This window comes from Sitodiplosis mosellana, unplaced genomic scaffold, assembly GCF_009176505.1.
Source record: "Sitodiplosis mosellana isolate CC-2019 unplaced genomic scaffold, AAFC_SMos_1.0 Smas_scaffold_3, whole genome shotgun sequence".
NCBI lineage: Eukaryota > Metazoa > Arthropoda > Insecta > Diptera > Cecidomyiidae > Sitodiplosis > Sitodiplosis mosellana.
The window spans coordinates 3,988,337-3,998,801 of record NW_022595246.1 but is presented as its reverse complement, the minus strand read 5'-3'; the positions used below and the strand labels follow the sequence as shown (position 1 = coordinate 3,998,801).

General features: G+C 37.2%; 4 protein-coding genes across 4 annotated transcripts; 1 reads left to right on the top strand and 3 right to left on the bottom strand.

Annotated features, from left to right (window-relative positions):
* Positions 1-1,534: 1,534 nt before the first annotated feature.
* LOC129566109 (probable chitinase 2) lies at positions 1,535-2,526 on the bottom strand. The gene is made up of 2 exons (XM_055441695.1): positions 2,187-2,526; positions 1,535-2,098 (listed from the first exon to the last, which is right to left on the bottom strand). Exons 1-2 carry the CDS (start codon positions 2,288-2,290, stop codon positions 1,537-1,539), a joined length of 666 nt encoding a protein of 221 aa, XP_055297670.1. The 5' UTR covers positions 2,291-2,526; the 3' UTR covers positions 1,535-1,536.
* A 378-nt stretch (positions 2,527-2,904) lies between these two features.
* Positions 2,905-5,904, bottom strand: LOC129566105 (conserved oligomeric Golgi complex subunit 7). The gene is made up of 7 exons (XM_055441692.1): positions 5,783-5,904; positions 5,631-5,720; positions 5,430-5,549; positions 5,194-5,328; positions 4,180-5,100; positions 3,529-4,050; positions 2,905-3,449 (listed from the first exon to the last, which is right to left on the bottom strand). Exons 1-7 carry the CDS (start codon positions 5,783-5,785, stop codon positions 3,039-3,041), a joined length of 2,202 nt encoding a protein of 733 aa, XP_055297667.1. The 5' UTR covers positions 5,786-5,904; the 3' UTR covers positions 2,905-3,038.
* A 95-nt stretch (positions 5,905-5,999) lies between these two features.
* LOC129566108 (U4/U6 small nuclear ribonucleoprotein Prp4) lies at positions 6,000-10,456 on the bottom strand. Its single transcript, XM_055441694.1, has 7 exons — positions 10,316-10,456; positions 9,924-10,231; positions 9,638-9,817; positions 8,879-9,559; positions 8,598-8,796; positions 8,313-8,441; positions 6,000-6,233 (listed from the first exon to the last, which is right to left on the bottom strand). Exons 2-7 carry the CDS (start codon positions 10,157-10,159, stop codon positions 6,087-6,089), a joined length of 1,572 nt encoding a protein of 523 aa, XP_055297669.1. The 5' UTR covers positions 10,160-10,231; positions 10,316-10,456; the 3' UTR covers positions 6,000-6,086.
* Positions 6,154-8,298, top strand: LOC129566106 (DNA-directed RNA polymerase I subunit RPA43). Its single transcript, XM_055441693.1, has 2 exons — positions 6,154-7,280; positions 7,382-8,298. Exons 1-2 carry the CDS (start codon positions 6,522-6,524, stop codon positions 8,198-8,200), a joined length of 1,578 nt encoding a protein of 525 aa, XP_055297668.1. The 5' UTR covers positions 6,154-6,521; the 3' UTR covers positions 8,201-8,298.
* Positions 10,457-10,465: the final 9 nt, after the last annotated feature.

The window sequence follows — 10,465 nt, the reverse complement described above, 5'->3', positions numbered from 1 at the left end:
TCACTATTTAAACAATTGATATGGTTGACCATTGATTTGCACCGATTAGAGTTTGAACTGTTTAAAGAAGGTTTAGAACATTGTACTCAACTAGAGACGTTAAAAATTGAGGGCTTCAATTCATCTCAATCAAATTTAGCAGCGATCAATTTGCCAAATTTGTTCGTTTTGGTGGACTGGACTAGACATGATTCATTATCCAAGAAAATATCATTTGACGAATTTTTAGCACATAATCCTCAAATTGAAGAACTGGACATTAACTATTCAATGAACGTCTGCAAAACAATTGCTCACAAACTGCCAAATATTTGAAAGCTGACTTTGTATTGTAGCAACCATAATTTTACTGAAATGGACGCTAAATATTTAAAAGATCTCCAAAATTTAGAGATTGAAATGGTCATTCATATCAATTCCATTACAAATATATTTCCATTGCGAAATATTACCATGTTATATCTTATGATCACTTCTTGTGATAATTTTGATCAAAAAAATTTGATTGAATTAGCGCAAAAATTGCGTGATCTCAAAACCCTTCTTATTACATTTAGTTGTCGTGAAGTCATCACAACGACCCAACTCAAACAAATGCTGCAGCATGCCAATCAGTTATCAAAGCTGACTATATTATGGCCACTTGAACAATTCAACGAGTTTAATGAAGAAGGTTATAATGAAATTTTAGAAGTCATTACGAAGCGTACCAATGGAATAAAATTAACCATTGAAATGGTAAATTCCAAATCCGACACGTAGTTTAATATGGTTTCAGGACACAAACATAAATGTATTCATTTTAATATGGTTCCACGCTATTTGACTGTCAAACAAATTTACCGATATCAATGTGGAGATCGTTACTATCCATCTGTTTGGTCAGCTGTTTGTCAAAATCTATTTATGGTTTTGCCAGACGAATTTTCTCCCGAATGATTGTCCAGTTTTTCTTTCAGCAATGAAAATATGCCCGGTATTTCTAAATAATCTTAAACGTAATATTGTAATTGGTAATTCCCCATTGGTAACACTATGTGTAAGGAAAAATAATAGAGAAATGATGCGTTGTCATCAGTTCATAGGAAATTCAATGAATAGTTCAACAAGCGTTTAAAGACATTAAATAATTCAATCTATTCAAAATAACCAACTGCGATTTTCATTTGTTCTTCGGCTCTAGACTAGGCTCTAGAACAAAGTTAATTTTGTGTATGTGTGTTTTCTTCTCAACTTCTTATTTTTAATTGTGTCTATATGCTTTTACGAATTTTTATGGAATAAAATGAAAATTAATTCATGCAATTTGGTGGATGTTTTAATGAATTGTGGACAAATGGTTAATTGTGTAAGAGAAAATTATTTTAATAAAATAAAATAAATTACACTTTAACTTTATATTGTTCATTTGGTTTGCAGATTTGCTCCTCTTGTGCCATTTCATTCAACGACACAATGATGGCATCATTCGCAGCTTGAATGCATGGCAAAGAGGCATTGTTCATTGGTATATCTAAATTGATACCTTCCATTGTTCTAAAAATCCATGAATGTGTCTTGTTCAATAAGACAACCTTCGTCATCATCGTTACTAGGGGAAAAGACAAAAGCTCCCGCCAATTTATGTCTCATCGCAAATCTCATGTTATTAGCTATGTGTCGAGATGTTTCAAAATGTAGTACGTCACGGCGACGTTTATCGTCTATACCACCTATTACAACTCGACATTTCTCGGCGTCACATAGCATTTCCTCAATTCGTTGCATTCGACGCATTAGACACAAATAGAAGTAAGGCATAAAACTCGACCCATCCGCATATAAAGCTGGGCGAATGAAACACTCCAACTGCTGTTGCATGGTTATCTTCGTTGAAGGTACACTCATTTTAATTAAACCAGTTATGATGCTCTTGTTAGATATATGCATAAGATCAAGATATCTAGACATTTCAAGTAAATGTGGATCTTCTGTATTGAATTGATTGTCTCCTTCGTATGAACCAAATGTTGATGTTAGCAGCAAATTGCTGTAATCAAATATTGTCCGAAACTCTTTCATCAATGACACTAGTGCTTCTTTGTCAGTCTCGTTGTAGCTTTAATGAAAAATAGAACGGAACTAATTTATTTAATTTATTTATAAGAACAAGTCTCTTTGCCTTTTATCGGAATCAAATAAATAACCTCTTACTATCCAAATACAAATCCAATCCATCAAAGTTGTGACGCGAAATATAGTTAAGAGCTGGTCTGATGAATTTACTGCGAGTTTCTGGATGAGTGGTCATTTCAAGGAGCTCAGTAGTGGAATGGATTCCTAAAATGACCTACGAATTTGAAATTAATATTGTTTAGTTTTTCTATTGCAATTCAACAGAAGATGGAAGGTATCATACTTACTTTCAAATGTGGATATTTTTCCCGTTTGTTCAGCCATTTTTGGATGAAGTCATACATATATTCTGTTGTCCAGTTTTGTCCTGAGTTCCATGGCACTTCAAGTCGAAGTAATCAAAGAAGAAGTCAATATTTATTAGGTACAAATATGCAAATTTTATTCAATATTTACTTGAATCGTCTGACGTCGTATACGTTTCGACAATGATGTGTGTGCATAAACTAAGTCCATTATACTTTTCAAATGTGTCTATACGATATAATGCATCAAATTCCATGAATAAGTTAAATCTTTCAAAACATACGACCATAAAGTGCATAAAATACTTCTATAGAACATATACATACATGTATATGGCACAGGGAAAGATCTTCACTATTATCTTCTGATCTGTGGAATCTTTTGATTATCAGTTCCATTTATAGTTTTGCTCATAAACTTTTCATATCTGAAGAGATTTCCAGTTTTTACACCATTTTTTGACAATTTTGGAATGAAATTAGGTTTATGATGCCATTTATTTCGTTTATATTTATTTCATTAAAATCATTAATATAATTACTGCTTGAAATTAGATGATCTAATAGAATAAAGTAACAATGACATAATAGAATAAAGAATGCGTTTCAGATTTTCTTTCAATCTTTCGATAGAATCTTTCGCATTTGCCGTACAGCAGTGACTAATCGTGGGTCGCATCCAGCGCTCACAGCAAGGTAATTATCAGCTGGTGCACGCAGTAACGTGATCATTTGCTGTAGATTCGTGCTGAGTGAATGGCCCAGTTCTTCTAAGACACTGCCCAAATACTCGATATCACAGGCCAATTGCTTTGCTCCGAATGTGCTAATTTCAGCAATTTTTCCAATTCGCTCCACGTACAACGCACAACACTCTTCGGTTACAAGCGACAATAAAATGTCGGCGCTTGCCTCATTTGTGGTACCTACGCGTGCGTATCGTTCATCGCAAAGTTCAAGGGCCGATTTTAGTTGTTGACTTGGTGTTAGCATTAACGGTTCCAAATGTTGTGGTAATGTTAACAAATACTGAAATAAAAGCAAGGTTAAGGTGTTAATTGATGTCTTTCTTAGTAGAAATTTACTGTTCAGTCAACTCATTACTCACTTGACCAATGACTGTGATGAATTCTTGCGGTGCAAAACTATAATCTGGCAAGTCATCGCCATTCAATTCCATATTTTCATCACTCTCAATGTTAGCGGCTTTCAGTTGATTTTCAATGGGTGCGAAAATGGCTGCTAAAGTGGTGTCATGAATGTATTCGCAGATCGGTTTGATTGAATCGAAAACCGACGCAAAAATGCCACCTCGTTGATCGAACGATGAGAGCACCTGCGAATTTTCCACCAACTTCTGGAAATCGTTTAACTCACGCTTGCCAGACGTTTTGTGAGTGGAACAAATATACGCTATTTTTAGGTCGCCTTCGTCGATTTCTTTCTTCTTCTCCTGAACGGATTGCACGATTCTTTGCTCGAATTCGCTGAGCTTCAAACGAAAATCACCAATGTGTTCCAATAATGAGACACAGGTTTGCAACAAATTCCAATCGTGTTCCATGCCTTGAGAGGCATGCAATTGTTGCTGTGCCTTCCTAAACTTTTCCAACACTGACTTTAAGAAATCCTGAAAGAGATTTTATGTGGGAGTTTTGGTCAATTCTTTTTTAAACATTAAAATTGCTTCAAATCTAATTCATGCTTTGAATGACTCAAAGATCCAATCTGAAACGAATTCAAATTAAATTATGCCTACATTCAAAACAATCACAATCGCTGGCAGACCGCAATTTTGTGTGATCACTTGACAACGTTTCAGGGTTTCATCGATCCAGCCAAAAATTTTGCCCGTTGCATTTCCTATGGCTCTAACGCTTTCCGTCGCCGTGGAATGAATTAAATTCAATTCGGACAAATGTGATGAAAGCCATTGCTGTTCAAAACTAGCTGTTTGCCCGATGAATGTGTTGAAGTAATCGAAAATGGCCGATGAAAATGATTTCACCAGTGGTAAGTCAATTTTTTCAGCACCATTTTCAAACGTGTCAATGAATAATCGCCCAAAGTATACATTTGCAGTTGAAATGTCTTGAAGCGTTGTCAATTTGTCATCGTTTCGTTTCAGGCAGCTAATGACGGTGTTTTCACGTGATGGTTGAAGATTCGGAAGCAGTTCGGTGAGAACTGACACCGGTGTGAATTGAGCCGGTCCAAACACGACGGTGCACCATTTCTGCTGCTTTTGATAGTACTGAAATAGATTATCGTAGAATTCTCGCAAGAATGCCGTTGAACTGGAATTTTGGCTCAGTTCCACCGTTTCAGACCATTGCTGCTGTAGAATACGCTTCTGAACTGTCATGTAGTATTGAATCAACTGAGGCAAACGATCCATATTGGTGAAGATTTCAACGTAGTATTTCGATTGTTCGATATCACCGTTGGTGAAACATTGCACTACAGCTGTACTTGCAAGCGCCTCAAGACGATTTTTAAACCCTTCGATCTGTGATTCCCGTTCACTTTGACCCGGCAGTCCAATTTGAGCGATTAGAGACTTTTGCAAGGCTTTCAGCTTCTCACATGCTTTCTTCACATCATTTTGTTCGAAGAGGTCGTCAAGTTCGGTGACTAATTTTCCCCAACCATCGCTCTCTTGAAGACCCTCTTTGGCAATCTGGAATTGGATGAATCATCAAATTTAACATTTTTGGATGAAAAATATGGCCATAAATGGAATGAATGAATGAAATTTCATTGCAACACTGACTTGTAACGTCGTCTTCATTGAATCTAATCGCTCCAAATTCGACATACAAGCACTCGTTTCTTTGTGCACTTGGAAAATATCCTTCTGAATCTCAGCCATTTTCACTTTCAGTTGACATGCTTCAGCTTGTAAATTCTGCAGAAAAACCGGGCGGTTGAATTATTTGGATCATTTTGAATTGATAAACAACTGAATGAGTACAATAAGAGCAATATATGTGATTTGTTCCAACCAACCTGTGCATCGTTCATGATACGTGGCATTGAAGCCAGTACTTGTTGACTGGTTTCTTCTAAAGCCGAATTCACTTGCTGCACATACAGTTGCAACTTTGAAACAAGCGACGAAACGACCACCTAAATGTGTCAATAACAAGTTTAAAATAATCAATTATTGGTCAGATTCATTTCGGAAAGCAATTTGAAATCACTAGATACCTCTTTGTTTTGTTGATCATCCGATTTCTTTAGAGTTCTGTTGATCCAGTCGACAGCGTCGAAATTTTCTTCCGATAGCGCACCGATATCCTGAATTTATAAATCCGACCGTGAACATTGCGTTTAAAAAAGTAACCAGCTTCAATTCTTACCATTTTGTTGAGTTTTTCTCGAGAAAAAATCGAAAAAAGCGATCCAATTCAGTTCATTTATCTGTGTTGTTGTCTACGTTGATTAAACAAACTATTGACAATTCGAGCCGATGACATTCAATTGAGTGACGTATTGAAAAATCCAAATGGGCGCAAATTTGAAATGGTAAACAAGACCACAACTTTCGTTCAACGGTCAAAATCAAACAAATTCGCATAAATTTTCGGCATATTTATTTATTTCAAAATGAAAAACTTGAATAGAAGAATGTTTCAAAACAAGAAAAAGAGAAGTAACTTCAGTTTAGTATTCCGGTGTCCAAAGTTTGAAGGTACGATCGAATGATGAAGTGACAATGTACTGTGAGTTGGGCGATATATCAACGCTCATAATCTTTCCATCGTGGCCTTGGAGTGTTTTTAGTGGTTGCCACGTTTTATTGGACCAGATCTGTAGAAAAAAAAATACAGAAAAAATTGTTAAAAATAAACAAAAATGAACAAAAAAAAGTTTTTTGCCATATAAACAAACAGATTTGTCTATTTCAATGAAAGTGTCAAACTGCGAGAATGTGAACCTAACCTCAAATTCAACATAATTTCGTTGGAATGAGACACAACTGTCAAACGCAACATTCATGAAAAAGAAGTGGCGCACATGTTCATCGATTGTTGCTTATTTTGTTGCGACTTAGTTTTTGTGTTTTTGATGCGTGAAAATTTGCGGTGAAAGTGAAAAATGAACAAAACCAAATTGAAATACGTGAAATACACAAAACAAGAGCTCGATCGATATGTTCGTGATAAAAATTCGTGTATCACACTAACAAATAGTGATATGCATGTCGGCTTTCCACCATGGGGCTTTGCCAACTTTCAAGAAACACTCACAAACATTATATCACGAGATAAAATCGGAAAGTATGATTCAAAGTTGGATGGCATCGTGTTGGAAGTGAGGAATATTAAAGTGTTTGGCTCTGTATATCCGGTGCATGATGACGATCCAATCAATCACATCAATATTAAGGCGAATTTCTACGTATTCCAACCACGAATCGGGGCAATTATCAAAGGTGTCGTAAAACACATCTCACACGGTCATGTTGCGGTCATTATTTATAGAGTGTTTAATGTTTCGATTCGATTCAATCGGGCCGCAGTGCGGTATTCACTGAAAATTAACCAGCCAATCTCGTTTCGAATCAAAAAGTTTGATCTTCATGGTGCGATGCCGTACATTGAGGGTGAATTGATGGAAACGAATAATGCAATCAAATCGGAAACAGTGAAAAAGCATTTGAAATTCGAAGATGACGATGAAAACACAGCGAATGGCGGTGATAGTGGGATTAGTACTGAGGAAACGGAAAAACGTAGCTCAAAGAATGTGAAACGGGAAAAAGGCGAAAGCAGCAGTGATGAGAGCAGCAGTGACAGCGATTCGGAATCAGATGATGACTCCAATGAAAATTTGGTCAACGAATTGTTTGCAAATGTAAGTTCTTTTTGAAAAAACGTCAACCTTTCCAAAATTTCAAAAAGACAACCTTTTTTCTATCCATTCAAATATACTAAATCATTTTCGTGTTTTTCTAGGTGAAAATAAAGCAGGAGAAATTATCTGATACGGAAAATAAGACTGGCTCAAGAAAATCAAACAATGCAAATGAATCCGATGACTCAAGTGATTCAAGTTCGGATGAAGAAGAAGAGAAAATGCATCGTCCGATTCCGATTCCGATTGCGAATATAAAAAAAGAGAAAAAGTCATCGAGCAGCAGCAACAGTAACAGCAACAGCAGTTCTAGCTCAGATTCTGAAAGTAGCGACGATGAAGGTCCAAAAACGCCAATACCTCCTCACAAAATTAAGAAAGAGAAAGATGGCGAAAAGTCAACGACGTCAAATTCAACCACATTCATACCTCGACCAATTAAAGTAGAACCAGAATCCGATGTTGAAGGCAAATCGAAGTTCAAGAAGCCATCGGAAAACTATCGCCGTAGTTTGGATGCGAGTCAAGTGGCGTCAAAGTCACAGAAGCGAAAACGTAATTCAAGCATTAGTGAACATTTGGACTCACTCGTTGGTGATTTGTTGCACTCAACTACGAATTCCGCCAAAAAGAATAAGAAGTCGAAACACAATGAGAGCGTTGACCAAACTTTGGGTGATATATTAACACCGTTTCAATCGCCAGCTATGTCATCAACATTGAAACCAAACTCAAAAGAGAATCGTGCAAAAAATAAGTTGGCAACAAACGAAACTCCGTTGCCATCACCATCGAAAATAAAGCAAGAGCCACAAAGCGAAGACGAAGCCGGCAAACGGAAAAAGAGCAAAAAATCGCTGGACAATAGCAAATCATTAAAATCAATTGAAGATGACTTGTTCAGTAGTTTTCTTAAATGAACATTGCTTTTTCGAGAGGATATTTTCAATTCCATTTGAAGAATAATTGTTAATAAAAATATTTTTATAGAAAATAAAAAGAAAAAACGAAATTGAAATGAATTTGAATTACCTTCACTGTACAGTCGTAACTAGATGTCACCAAGAAATTGCCACCGTCCTTCTGATATTTCACATCTGAGATCAAATTCGTATGCGCTGGAATTGTGTATACGGGTTGGCGACGCCTCAAGTCCCATATCTGTCGGAAGAGAGATCAAAATCATTACTTGTTCAACGACATTGTTTTTTCGATTCTTTGACCATTTTTCGAAATTTTTCTTTCAATTCTCAATTTTTATTCGATATTTGTCATCAAATATTGGAGCATTCCATTCGTACGGCAAGTAAAACATACCTTGCATGAATTATCTCCACTAGCCGTAACAATATGAAAACCGTTCGGTGAGAAATCGACTCCATAAATGGCTCCCAAATGTCCTTCCAAGAACATTATGCATCTGCCTGTACGTAAATCCCAAACCCGACCGAATGAATCAAGACCGCCGGTCACGCAAACACTGCCATCACCTTGGAATGCAATGCTATGAACGCCCCTAAAAAAGTTGATGATAAAAAAATTTTTTTGAAAATAAAAAAAACAAAAATGAAATGAACTTGAAATAGAATTTGTATTACCTCGAATGACCTTCCTGATGCAAAACTTCTTGTTTTTGTTCTAAATCCCACAATCGCCACGAATGGTCATAACAAGTTGTCCCAAGGAATCGGCCAGACGGATGGAAAGCTACACGAGCCACTCGATGCGGCACATGACCGGAGATATCAGCAATCGATTCTTCACTTCCAAAAGACCACAACTTAACAATACCGTCATATCCACTCGATGCCATTGCAACAACATTATCTTCATCTTTGCGACTGCCGGGTCGAAAAGCGATGCCACATGTATACCAACAATGGCCACGCAATGTCAACAATTCCTTGCAATCAGGTACACTCCATAATTTACACAATCCCGACCAGCTTGAAGTCATGAGCAGTGTGGAATCATCATTGAATCTACATTGACTTATCGGCCGTGTATCACCCACTTGACTGCATTCTAAGCTTAACGACTGCAATTTCTTCTGTAGCTCAACCATTCGGCCGGCTTTTGTTGCGCTCGACACCTCCCGTGCCTCTCTCGCCTGTTCCAATCGATCTCTGGCTCGAGGCAGTGAATAATGTGCAATCCAAATACGAGCTGTTCGCAATGCTTCTGGCCCCTCGTGATACCATGTCGTCTCTTGTTCGCGTTGCAATTGCTTGCGCTCCTCTTCTTCAGCCATTTTTTGAGTGATTGCATTTTCACCCAAACTAAAATTGAAAAATCGAAAGAAATTTGGAAATAAATTTCAGAATAAAACGAAGGACACGGAAAAAAAATGTACTCACTTTGCCAGCATCTCTTTCAATCGTTTTCGACGCTCAGCCGGTCCTTCGCCGAACAAACAAATCGGTTCGTTCAGCTGACGCAAGTTTTTCTTCACCTCCACATCATCGGTACTAACGTTGATAAGACGAGCCTTTCGTCGACGTTCAAACTCCTCCAGCAAAGCCGTTTTGTCCTTCGACCTGAAAGAGATTGAATTTGAAACATCACAATTTTACACGTTCAATTATGGAGGCAAAATAGTCTTTGAATGGATAGACTTCAGCAAAATTGGTATTGACTACATACATTTCCGATTCCAAGTCAAAGTATTCATTGGAAATATTGATGTTACCACCAGATGTGGGTGGTGCGATGGTTGAAGTGGCCGCAGTGGCTGCTTTCTTACTATCTGGCTCATAGTCATCTTCGTCCGATTGAATCTCCTCAAGCGTCGGTTGTTTCAGCCACTCATTGTTTTCCAGTGTTCCATAGTGAATGGTTTTTTGTGGTTTCTTATAAGTCACTTCTTCGTCGTCCGACATTTTGAATTCCAAAAAAAAACTCAACGACCGAAACACGAAATAAGAAAATTCCTATTGTTAATTAAACTGAAACTAAAATGAAATCAACAAATAGCATTTGCTTGAATTGATAGTTTGTTTGGATAAACGTATTTCTGTCAAACGATTCAGTCTAACCTCAATGTTGGTGCATTGACAGCCGCGTTCTGAAGCGCGTATTCAGAATTCATGCAGTTTTGTCTATCGGGCAACACAGGCTGGGAAGGTATTATTGTTTTGATTCTAATATGACACATGACAGTTGACATGCTCATGTGTGTATGTGTA